The following is a 12,041-nucleotide window of genomic DNA, read 5'->3' as shown; positions in this document are numbered from 1 at the left end:
GAAACAGTTCCCTTTCCTGCTTTTGTCTTCTTTCAATTTTTTGAAGTACTAACATAAAAACTTTATTCAACTCCTGGAGGTTCAACAAAATTAATAAAAGGCTAACACGACTTAGTACGTTTATCTGTCACAAACTCACACATTCAGGTTAAAAATCTAAAACTCAAAAGATTTATTTGACGTAAAGAGTAGAAGATAGTGGACACCATTACATGTGGCTCAAATGTTTTACAGTGCTGAAGTCTGAGTGATGGAAACTGGCAAATGTCCTCAGCCTCTTCTTCTGTTTTGCCTTCTAGCTCCTCTGTCACAGCCTCACACCTCTTCTTCTCTCTGGCTGTTGACTCCGTCCAAATCCTTGCGCATTGATTGTCAGAAATTTAACAGTGTCTTATCTTCTTGTTATATACGCCATATTAGGGCCGGTCCAAGACCGAAAATTGGTTTTGGGGCCCTCTATTTCTGCTAATAATGTGGATTGCTGCAATCAACAGTCAGACAGGTTGATCATTCCCACATCTGCTATAAACTTATTGCATCTCTGATAATGCAAGATTATCTTCTAGTCGACATTGTCTTCTAGTCAATGTTGTAATTATTGTATCAAAAAATTATACTCATACATGTCGATTTGCAGAATGCTCCCTCTCATTCTGTCAGGAAGTGGTGTGAGGAGGTGTTGAGGCAGACGCTTGTAGACCCAGGTTGAAATGAGATGATGAAGTTTAATGATGAAAAATCCAAAAATACGCTGACCAAACAGAATCCAAAAAGTCCAAAAACCTGGCAGCACAATAGAGCGGAAGACTAGGGCCCAGCACTGGTAGCAACAGGCTACACAAATGGACGAAGAGACTGGAAAGACAGCTTCGACAAGACGGCAACAAACAACTAGGACCCGACAAAGACACAGAGACACAGGTGACATTAAATACACAGGAGGTAATCAGGGAACGAGACACACCTGGGAAACAACCAAGGGACAGGACAACACGGAGACTCAGAAGACACAGAAACTCAAAATAAACACAGAAAAACTCAAATCAACACAGAGAAAACCAATTCCTAACACATTCACTGCTCTCACAAATCAACTCCTTGTTCAAAAGGCATCTGAGTAAGGTGCAGAACACAAGTGGAACAAAATTGTTCCTTAATGGAAGAGTTTCAGATAGTAACCCCATAACATGTCTTTTTTTCAAAAGGAGATGCATTCTGTTTTTTGTAGATTGTTATACATTTGTTGCTGTTGTTTTTTGCAATAGCTTTAATTTTCAATAAAACTAATTTCAAAATGTCACATGAATTGCAAGTAATATGCTTCCCCAAAGTCTGTCTGGTGCAGGTTTAGGAGAATGTGATAACAGGACCTCAAGGGGGGAAGATGGATGTGGTAAATTGGGACACACTAGTCATTCAAACCCTTAAACATGAACTTGCATTTGAAGGAAACAAGGGTGGAAATGCGAGTATTGGGACTGGGCCTACATCAGTTGTGTGTCTCATCATTTCCCTGTGTTTTAAAGGAACATTTAATTATCTTAACAGGCTCAGACACTGGGTCTGTCACACAATGCAAATTAGGTTACATACAAGTGTATTAGTGCTTTATTTCTATACATTTTACTATCAAACTAAACCATGAAATAAGATGATGTTACACAATTTCAGCTGGTCAGTGGTGAACAGGCACCTTTACTTTTTCATCAGACATTACTTATTCTGTAGATACAAGCCATTAACATGTCTTGAAAGACAGGTTTGTACCTGGATAAAGCTGAATTCCCGCCAGTTGAGAGAGTTGCTGATAGAAGGAATGGAGGTGATGGCCAGGAGGGACATGAGCCCAAAGCTCATGATCCCAAAGGAAACGTACATCTCCACCCGCCACACTTCCTCCTCGTTCCATGAATTTTCAATATTAGCATGAATCTGTTGGGAAAGGTTGACAATATATTCATCATGTATGTCTGACGGCCCTTATAGATTTGTTAGCAAACTGAACATCAGAGATATTAATGAGATAGCACTAAATAGCACTACAAAGTCCAGTTGCAGTTCCATCAAGTGGAACTGCAACAACCAGTTCCACTTGATAATGCAGAAAGGTCCACAATGGTTTCAGCACACTTTGGGATGTTTATCTGAGTCAGACTCCTGAACCTATTAAAACACTTAATCTTCTTTTATTTTCCAGGTACACAGTTCTATTTTATAGCTCAATCAAGTAGCTGTCACCTTCCATGGTTATAAAAGTGCTGTGCATATCGAACATAACTTAAAGGGGCATCACTATGTGTTTTCCAGGCATAAAGCATAATCAAGTAAATATGTTAACTTCAGTTGTTATAAAAATGCTATATATATGAAATATGCCTTCAGTTTTACTTCTTAATTTAACCATTTAATTTGGGCCTCAGTCTTTAAAAATTCCTTGTGAAACTATGCCTATGGAAGGTAATCACAACATTGCTCCTCAATGGATCCTTTAACAATGTTTTCACCAGTGTTGTACTGAGAAGTCACTTTTATAATGAGCCCAGCAGTTTTTCAGTTCCACCAGGTGTCTAAATGCTGCTAGATAGTCTGAAGTAACTGAGTTGGGGAGTGAGGGGGAGGGCTATGTGAGTCGGAAGCTTAGAAACTGCAGCTCCAAGGAGGAGCTGCGTCTCAAATGTGGATCTAGGTCCACCAAGGCATTTTGCATGGCTGAATGGTTGCCACAGGAGATTGAAGGATTCCTCAAACATGCATGAAAGATTCAAAGCAACAGTCCAGGTATATTTTAATGAGGAAATAAAAACATACCTTGAGTGAGAGAAAAACATTATAACTTGATCTAAAGCTCAAAAAAGTTGACTTTATATAATACTGGCCCTTTAAAAGAAATTTGAATTTGACTTTGCAATTTGTGGCCTTAAAATGAAGTTTCTGTCTCTTTAAGAAGCTCCTGCTCTTTCCGTTACTTGGCCTTCAGTGCATAATCACAATATTTCAGCATCAAGCTGAACCCTAACCCTCTTTGGAGCATCAGACTGAGAAATAGTTCATATAATAAACTCTGCAGATGCAAAGTTTCACCAGGTGTTTGCTTATTGCTGTTGCTGTTAGTCTGGACGAATTGAGAATTGAGTTTGGAAGACGCAGGGGAGGGCTGCTCTGTAAGGCAGAAACTTGGAAGGTTGAGGACGGGAGCTGTGTGAAAGGTGGTAACAGTCCCACTAGCGCTTTGCACAGCAGAATGGTTGCCACCAGCAAGCATTTCTCAAACATGTATGAAAGAATCAAAGCACCACTCCGAGTATGTTTTTGATGATGGAATATTATAACATGATAAAAAGCTAAAAAAAAAAAAAAAAGCTGACCTTATGTAATACATCTCCTAAATTTGTTTTTATCATGTAAATGAAAATATTATCTTAGGTTAAATTATTATTTTTAAAGCTCTTTCATGAAACATGACACTCTCCCTGAGACATTAACACAACTGGAGTGATCAATCTAGCAAAATTACTCCAAGAGCAAGAGCTCAAGTACAAATTCGATTCAGAAATTTATTGATCCCAAAGGGAAACTGAACAGGAGCTACTCCAACATGCTGCAACCCTGAGACACACAATTCTAGAAAATAACAACAACTCTGGTGAAAAAAAATTAAGTATGCTTTAAATATGCTATATTTTTCTGACATGCATTTTTAAAAACACACTTCTAACACTCTTAAAAAATCTATTTTGGTACATTTTCTAAAAGTAAATTTTTTCTAAAATTTACTTTAAATTCTAATGGAATAGATTACTAAAATTATACATTTTGCATGTATTTGTAAAAAATTATATTTTAAATGTACATTTTAAAAATATATTGTATACAAACAATACTTTTCTGAAGTTGTACTTCTGGTGATATTTTCGAATAGGTTCTGTGTATCCCAGGTGAAAAATATATATGCTAAGCATGTTAAGTTTTAAGGTTGCACAGTGGCGCAGTTGGTAGAGCTGTTGCCTTGCGGCAAGAAGGTTCTGGGTTTGATTCCCGGCCCGGGCTCTTTTTCCATGTTCTCCTTGTGCATGCTGGGTTCTTTCTGGTTTCTCCAGCTTCCTCCCACAGTCCAAAAACATGACTGTCAGGTTAATTGGTCTCTCTAAATTCTCTCTAGGTGTGTGTGTGTGTGTGTGTGCATGGTTGTTTGTCCTGTCTGTCTCTGTGTTGTCCTGCGACAGACTGGTGACCTGTCCAGGGTGTACCCCGCCTCTCGCCCGGAACGTTCACTGGAGAAGCACCAGAATCCCTGCTGACCCCACTAGGGACAAAGGTGTTAGAAAATGGATGGATGGATGTTAAATTTTAGCATGCTTGAAGATACATGCAGCCAGACTAATTATCAGTAATCTTGAAGTGTGTTATTTTGGGTATTTTAATAGTAATTAAATTGTACAAAAGCACAATTTAAAGTGTACTAAGTGTACTGTCACACCTTTTTTGGAACAACTAAAGTTATACTTTAAGTTTACGGCTTTTATGTAATATAAATGTGCTTGATTTGTATATCTTAACTATTTTTGTGATCGAATTACATTTAAATTATATTTAGAATGTCTTCCAAGTATATAAGTAATGTAATGTCACTTCTTTCTTAGATTTTTTTATATTGTTTATTTAAATTTAACTCTTCTTCCAGTTTCTTTTTGAAGTCTGCTTGGCTGTGAACACAACAGTTTGAGCTCAGTCACATGAAATAAGTCTAGAATTTGCTATAGTTGTTTTTTCTTTTGATTTGTGTTGTGTAAAAATAAAAGCTGTAAAAATAGCTTCTGTGTTTTAGTTAAAAAACTGAAAACAACAGATCACATTCGGAGAGATGTAAAACTGAAGATACCTGCTACATTTAGTATTAAGGACAAATATTGTTTTTATTGTAGAACCTCTATCAGTAAACTGTCAATGTTTTGAGGCATGAACACATGATTTACTACAAGTGTGTTTAAAGTTATAATGTCAACTCCTCAGCTTGATTACATCTTTCAGTAAAATTTCCCGGTATACAATCAATTGGTCAAAGAGTTGATGCATCTTTACAATACGTACCCATCTGGATTTTTACAAAAAGTCCCATTCAAAGTGGTTGGGAGCCGTCTTACCTGTCTTACTATACCCAAAGACCCAAAACTTATATTCAAACTAAACATTGCAGAGTTTATGTCAGGATTAAAGCAAAACATTGAGTACTGGAAAACTTTGCCCCTGTCAATGATTGGACACATTAATTCAGTTAAAATGATCTCCCTACCTATAGGTGGTTGTATTTATGTCAAAACTTTCCTATTTATCTTAAGCATCCTTCTTTAAAGACTTGGACTCGATCATTCAATCCTTATATGGAATGGGAAAAATGCTAGGATTTCTAGAGTGCATTTGCAGAAGCTGAGGGAGGAGAGAGGGCTGGGCCTACCTGTACTTAAACACTATTATTGGGCTGCCAACATCAGAGCACTAATGTTCTGGCAGCAGGGGTTCCTGGGTAACCCAGGTCGATACTCCTTTGTGGCTCAAGATGGAATCCAAACTGGTGAATAATTCCTCCCTACCAGCTATGTTGTTTGCCTGCCTTGAAAAACCAGAAGCCTATCGAAATTTGAACTTTGTGTTAAAACACGAAGTAAGAACCCTAAATCAGATCAGGAGTACCAAATACATCAGCACAGATGCCGTTATGTTTTGACCACAGTTTTTTGCCTCCTTGGCAGGAAAAAGCTTAACACGACTGGAGGGGAAAATATACACAAAATATCTTTGATGTCAATTAAGGACATGTGTATTGGCAATAAGTTTGCATCATTCAGCCTATTGAAAGAAAAATACAATCTGCCCATTCACATTTCTTTCGATATTTGCAGGTCAGGCCTTACATTAAGTCAAAGATAGAGAACTTTGACACTCTTCAGCTGGAGCACGGCATTTTGGACATCCTAAGGAGCCCTCCTGACTCTAGGCATCTTATTACAAGAATTATACATCTACTTGGTGACCGCACTGTGGCACACATCACAAAAATCAGGGAGGCCTGGGGAAGTGAGCTGGGGAAAACAATCCCTGGACCTTTGTGGAACAGGTGCCTTTCTAAAATCCGCTCTTGCTCAATAAACAGCAGGCATCAATTAATTCAGTTTGAAATCACACATCGGTTACACTATTCAACAGTCAGATTGTCCAAGATTTACCCCTCTGTCTCCTCCATGTGTGACAGGTGTAACATGTCAGAAAGCACACTGTCTGATGCTTTTTGGTCTTGCCCTTGACTAACTGGTCTTTGGTTGAAAATATTTGATTTGTACCCCTCTTCAGGGTTATGTTACTTACATAAGATACCCTTACAACCTGAACCAGGACTTCTAATCTTCGGAAGCCCTCAGGTGCCGGGGACTATACCCGCCACAATGCGGCAGCCACTGGAACTGGGACTGATTGTTGCCAAGAGACTAATCTTGAGAGACTGGAGGTCCTCTGTTCCTCCTTCCTTGTGGGTGACGGACATGATGTCCATAATACAGATGGAAAGACTTTGTAAAGGTTTCAAAGACACTTTTTCGCGTTGCTGGAGTCCCTTCCTGGAACACTTTACGAAGACCAGACTAAGCTGAACAAACTCTTCCATGGACTCTACCCTCGGTCACCCTCTAGTGTGTGTATGTATACTCTTGTATGTGACTATGCATACATGTGTTGTGTGCGTGCACCATATGTCAACTGCAATGTTTTGTGCTTTGACCTGTTCATCTGGGCCCTATTTGTCTGTATGTTCTAAACTTTGAAAACTTAAAATAAAACTTAAAAAAAACAGTTATAACGTCAAAATTGGTACAAGCATGCTGTTAGTATATTTCATATATATTTATATGTAGACTAGTACACTTAATACTTAGTATACTTAAAATGTATTTATGCAAATGTAAGTATGTTTGAAATATATTAAAGTATATATTTTTTTCACCTGGGGTACTTTAGTAATCCTTAATAAATCTCAAAATAAATAAATTTCAATAACATCTGTAAGTTCTGTGTTAATAGTGTCTAAGTAAATTTCAATGAAACACTTTCTATTATGGACGATTCAAAAGTAAAGAATACACAATTTATTTATTTATTTTTTAAATAAATTCTTTGAACCTAATTTTTAATAAGTAAATATCTGCAAACGCAGAATGCCAGATGGAGCTAATCATGTTCGACCTCACAAAGCTGAAGAATGCTGTTAAAGGCTACACAACTGAGATCTGCAACCTTAAGGAGAAAGTTTCAGTGACTCTAGAAATTTCCAGAACAATGAGAAAACAAAGTTTTACACTGGACTGCCCAACATTTTAGTTTTGATGCAAATTTTTGAGCTTTGTGAATCATACATCACCATGTCATCATTGTCAGCTCTCCCTAAATTTGAGCAATTTATTATGATACTTAAGATTGAATCTGCAAATTCAAGACCTTGCGTATCGATTTAATGTGCCAACAGCCACTGTGTCTCGAATTTGTCTTGTTTTCCATGAAAGACTAGAATTTTTAATAGAGCGAGAAGTAATCCAGTCAACTGTGCCCATGTCATTCAGAAAGGTCTTTGGACTAAAAGTTGCAGTGATATTGGACTGTTTTGAAGTATTTCTTGAAAAGCCGGGGCACCGCTCCCTGCCATCAAGGACATCTACAGGAAGCCGTGTTTGAAAAGGGCCTGGAAAATCACAAAGGACTCCACTCACCCAGCACACACACTCTTTTCCCTCCTGCCCTCTGGGAGGCGTTACAGAAGCCTACGGACCAGAACCACCAGGCACCGGAACAGCTTCTTTCCCACAGCTGTCACGCTTTTGAACGCCTCCTGACATAAAACATAAACTATAAGGACTGTACTCCCCTATCCTCTCATACCACAATAACACATGGACTATCCTCACACACACACATCACGGACTGTTTTCTTCACACACACATGCAACCTGTACATTTTATCTGCCATTATTTATCTTGTATTATATTATATTATATACAGAACATATACAGTATAATCCAATCCCTAACATTCTTGTATATTCTGTATATTCTGTATAATCTGTGCATACAGCTCCCATATTTATATTTATATTTATACACAATATCTATATCTCTTGGCTATAACCCCTTATAGTCCATACATACATAGTCTTATACATCTGTAAATAAATATTTATATCTCGTAGAGCACTTCTGGATAGATGCAAACTACATCTCGTTGCTTGTACTTGTGACAGTGCAATGACAATAAAGTTGAATTCTATTCTATTCTAAAAGCCAACCAATTTATTAGCAAGAGTACAAACTTGCTCCAATTATAAGCATCACAATATAGTAACATTTCTTATTGGCATTGCTCCTCAGGATTATGTTACTTACATTTCAAAAGAATTGGGAGGGAGGACCAGTGATAAACAAATAACAGAGGAGTGTGGTATCTTGAACAAACTGGTACCTGGAAATACTGTGCTTGCAGATCGGGGATTCACTGTTGAAATCAGTGTAGGATTTTTCTGTGCTTCTTTAAAGACACCTTCTTTCACAAAGGGGTTATGAGGGGTTATGCTTATGAGGTTAAACAAACAAGGAAACTTGTAGAAGTCTCTATTGACTGTAAGGTACTGGCAATGATATACACTTTTTAGATACCACATACATGCAGTGGGTTGCTGGTATTTCTGAGGGCTAGTAGGTACTATAACCATCCATGAGTACCTAAAGTCTGCAAATACCCTGCAAATACTTAGAACTGCCTGTTTTAATTTTTTAAACTCTAAATACAGTATATATATGAATATGCATTAAAACACAGTGAAAACTGTGTTAGCATTAACACAGAAGCTATTATCTATAATCTTCTTATCTCTGCTCTTTGGTGTCCAGCCAATCAGTGCCAAGGAAAATAAATGGAGCTCCTGGATTGGCTAATTTGCAAATGCCAGCTGATACCATGTCAAATGGCATTGTGTTTGGTATTGCATCTTCCCAAGCTGCATTTTCTTTAGAATATCTTAGATATGTTCTATGAATAAAATCTGTGAATAAGAGATTTTCCACCAATAATTTGGAGTTAGCGGTTCTGCAGAAAAATCCATGAAGAGGTGAATACAAGAATCCTGCGCCACAAACAGGTGGGATCCACTGTACTTTGATGCCTACTTCTGCTAAGTAACATCTAATGATGAGTTCACACCAAGTGCGTTTTGAGCATCAGGGCATCTAGTTTACATTCAAAGTATGTGGAGACGTGCCACACGTTTCACATGTCTAGCACGGCACATTTTGAACCGTTTGACGAGTCAAGCGCATCCGACAAATAGGCCATGTCATGTTCAGTGTTTTTCTGTGTGTTTATTTTGAGTTTCCTGTGTCTCTGAGTCTCCGTGTTGTCCTGTTCTCCCCTTGATTAGTTCCCAGGTGTTTCTTGTTCCCTGATTACCCCCAGTGTATTTAGTGTCACCTGTGTGTCTGTTCTTTGTCGGGTCCTCGTCGCTTGCCGTCTAATGTGCGTGCTGCTTGTTGCTGGACTGTGTTTCTTTTTATTAAAATCAACTATTCGTCCTACCTGGGTCTACAGCGTCTGCCTCACCACCCTTCACCGCACCGGTCATGACAGGCCAGCAATGAGAAACAACAACCAGAGCTATTTTGATGTGTCAGACGTGCCCTGGACGTGCCTCCACATAGACTTTGAATGTAAACCAGACGCGCTTGATGCCCGAAACACTAGGTGTAGAGCAAAATGTCAAGAGCCTGCATTCAAAGTGCACACGCATTGAACTTGAAGCGTCAGACACGTTTCTGACATGCGTAGCACCTTATAAGATTTAGACAAAAATGTCATGTTCTCAAAAAAAAAGTTCACCTTACTTAGCCATCTTTTCATTACTAACCTGCTGGTAGGCGGTGTTGAGTAGCAGGTACCTCTCAGACTTTCTCAGGGGCAGAGAGAGGCTGTAGAGAATGTGGACAGCAGCCAGGAAAAAGCTGATCAGACCCAGTTGTTTCCTGCTCTGTAGCCAGCTTTCCAACCAATGAGGGAACTGCTTGTACTTGGTTCCATAGTAAAGCTGGTGTGCTGCAGCCAGCTGGCCAGCCAGGTACACCAGGGCCAAGAGAGTGATGGCAACAGTGGGCAAGGTGTGATTCACTATCTCTATGGGAATCTTATAGAAGTCACTCTGCTTGTGCTTCACATATGGGTGAATTATATCACGTACAAAAGAATAACCAAAAAAGAAGATGGAGAGGGCAACAGCAGCAAGGACAGGGCCCTTCCAACCAGGGAATAACTGGACAGGGATATTCTCGATATAACGGGACCAAGATAGGGGGCCCATATCTACAGGCTGGAAGTTGAGCTGGCGTGCTAATTCCATGATCAGCTGGCGAGCCTCTATCGAGTCACTGCAGATGAAAACCTATCAGAGCCAGGGTCAGAGCAAGAAATGCAGGTTAAAAGTGAAGGAAGAAGGCAAAGAGGTAAGATGATAATGATCTGTGTCTCAAACTGTCTTGTATTCCATGACTTTAGGGGCTTTGTTCGATCACAATCAGAACTTATTACTAGGATCTCTACATGTTATGTTCCATTTCTTTCCTACACAGGGAAACAGTCTTATGAAAGTGGAGGATGACAACAGTATTCATACTTCATGCAAAGATAAAAGAAAAAAAACAACAGTGTCAAGAGACCTTGAGAAAGCAACTCTGTTTCTGAGGCAAGAAAATCAGCATAATAGAAGGCAAGTAAGGGTGGAAAATGTAGGCTTTCTTCCTCAGACTGGACTTGTTTATTTACTTTAGCCTGTTTATCTTTGGAAGTACAGAGACACTGGTTAATCAATGGATGGATGATATTCAGTTGTACCTGGGTGCTGGCATCTTTTGGGTAGCTCTGCTGCATGGCCCAAGCAGAGATGATGTTGAAGCCTTTAACCACGACAGAGTCTGGCAACAGTGAAGCCAGATACTCAGCATTCGATTCTGGATACTGGTTCAATCTCCGATTGTTACTCACATCAACAAGGACTTTTCCTAGAAAACAACCAACCAAACTATTTTGAGTTTCTGTCGCCAAGTCCGATTATTATAAGCAGTTTTGAGCATGTTTTTTCTAAAGTCGCTTGCAAATTTAATGAGTCACGGGATGCGCTTTTTTGGGCTTGTTTTTGAAGTTGCTTATTTGGGTTTTGAAATAATGACATAAGCCCCAGTATGGGGGAATTTTTCTGCCATAATCCAAGAGCACACATGTTCAGTCTGAGAGCAGGATTTCACATATGTTGTTCTCAAAATCTTTAATACTTTTGCTTACATTTTTATTATGAGAGCAGAACTTCATGTCTGCTCAAAACTTGTGATGATTGTACTCAAACTTCTCCTCGCGCTCACACACAGTCTCTGCTCGGAGCAAATCTTTGCCTGCGAAACTCTCCGCTCATGTTGCACTCACGAAACAGACTGGAGTACTTCAGTTTCGGCAACTTTATTTGCCCCACGCTGTGTGTATTTTTTATTTTTTTTATTTGTTCTTCTCAGAAGAAGCCGGGCACAGAAACACAGGATACCGTTACAATGTTTCTTCTTTTTCCGCGTTACAACATTACAACTGACCGACTGACACACTTCCGCTACCCAACCAATCAGTGACGTAGCACGCAGCTCAGATTCTGTAATGCTTCTGCGGCTGAACAAAAACAACTGGGCAAATAAAATATATTAAATAAATGGAGTGTTTTATCCATAAATAAAAAAAATAGTAACAATTTAATATTATTATATTTAAATATTTCTAGGATGCAACACTCGGTGGAATTTTCCTGCCATAATCCAAGAGGACACATTTTCAGTCTGAGAGCAGGATTTCATATATTTTGTTCTCAAAACTTAATACTTTTGCTTACATTTTCATTTTGAGAGCAGGACTTCATGTCTTTCATCTCAAAACTTGTAACGCTTGTACTCAAAACTTCTCCTCGCGCTCACACTGCCGGATG

The 12,041-nt window shown here is 38.9% G+C and overlaps 1 protein-coding gene across 1 annotated transcript in view; it reads right to left on the bottom strand.

The window, feature by feature from the left end:
* The window catches only part of steap2 (STEAP2 metalloreductase), a 41,592-nt gene that overhangs the window by 4,509 nt on the left and 25,042 nt on the right, over window positions 1-12,041 (bottom strand). The window contains exons 3-5 of the mRNA XM_023326585.1: window positions 10,913-11,079; window positions 9,936-10,463; window positions 1,768-1,932 (exon numbers count right to left, since the gene is read on the bottom strand). Of these exons, the coding sequence (XP_023182353.1) occupies window positions 1,768-1,932; window positions 9,936-10,463; window positions 10,913-11,079 (860 nt within the window). The remainder of the gene's footprint in view (window positions 1-1,767; window positions 1,933-9,935; window positions 10,464-10,912; window positions 11,080-12,041) is intronic.

Source organism: Xiphophorus maculatus, chromosome 21, assembly GCF_002775205.1.
Source record: "Xiphophorus maculatus strain JP 163 A chromosome 21, X_maculatus-5.0-male, whole genome shotgun sequence".
NCBI classification, from domain to species: Eukaryota; Metazoa; Chordata; class Actinopteri; order Cyprinodontiformes; family Poeciliidae; genus Xiphophorus; species Xiphophorus maculatus.
The sequence above is the reverse complement of the archived record's forward strand: the minus strand, read 5'-3'. Positions and strand labels throughout refer to the sequence as shown.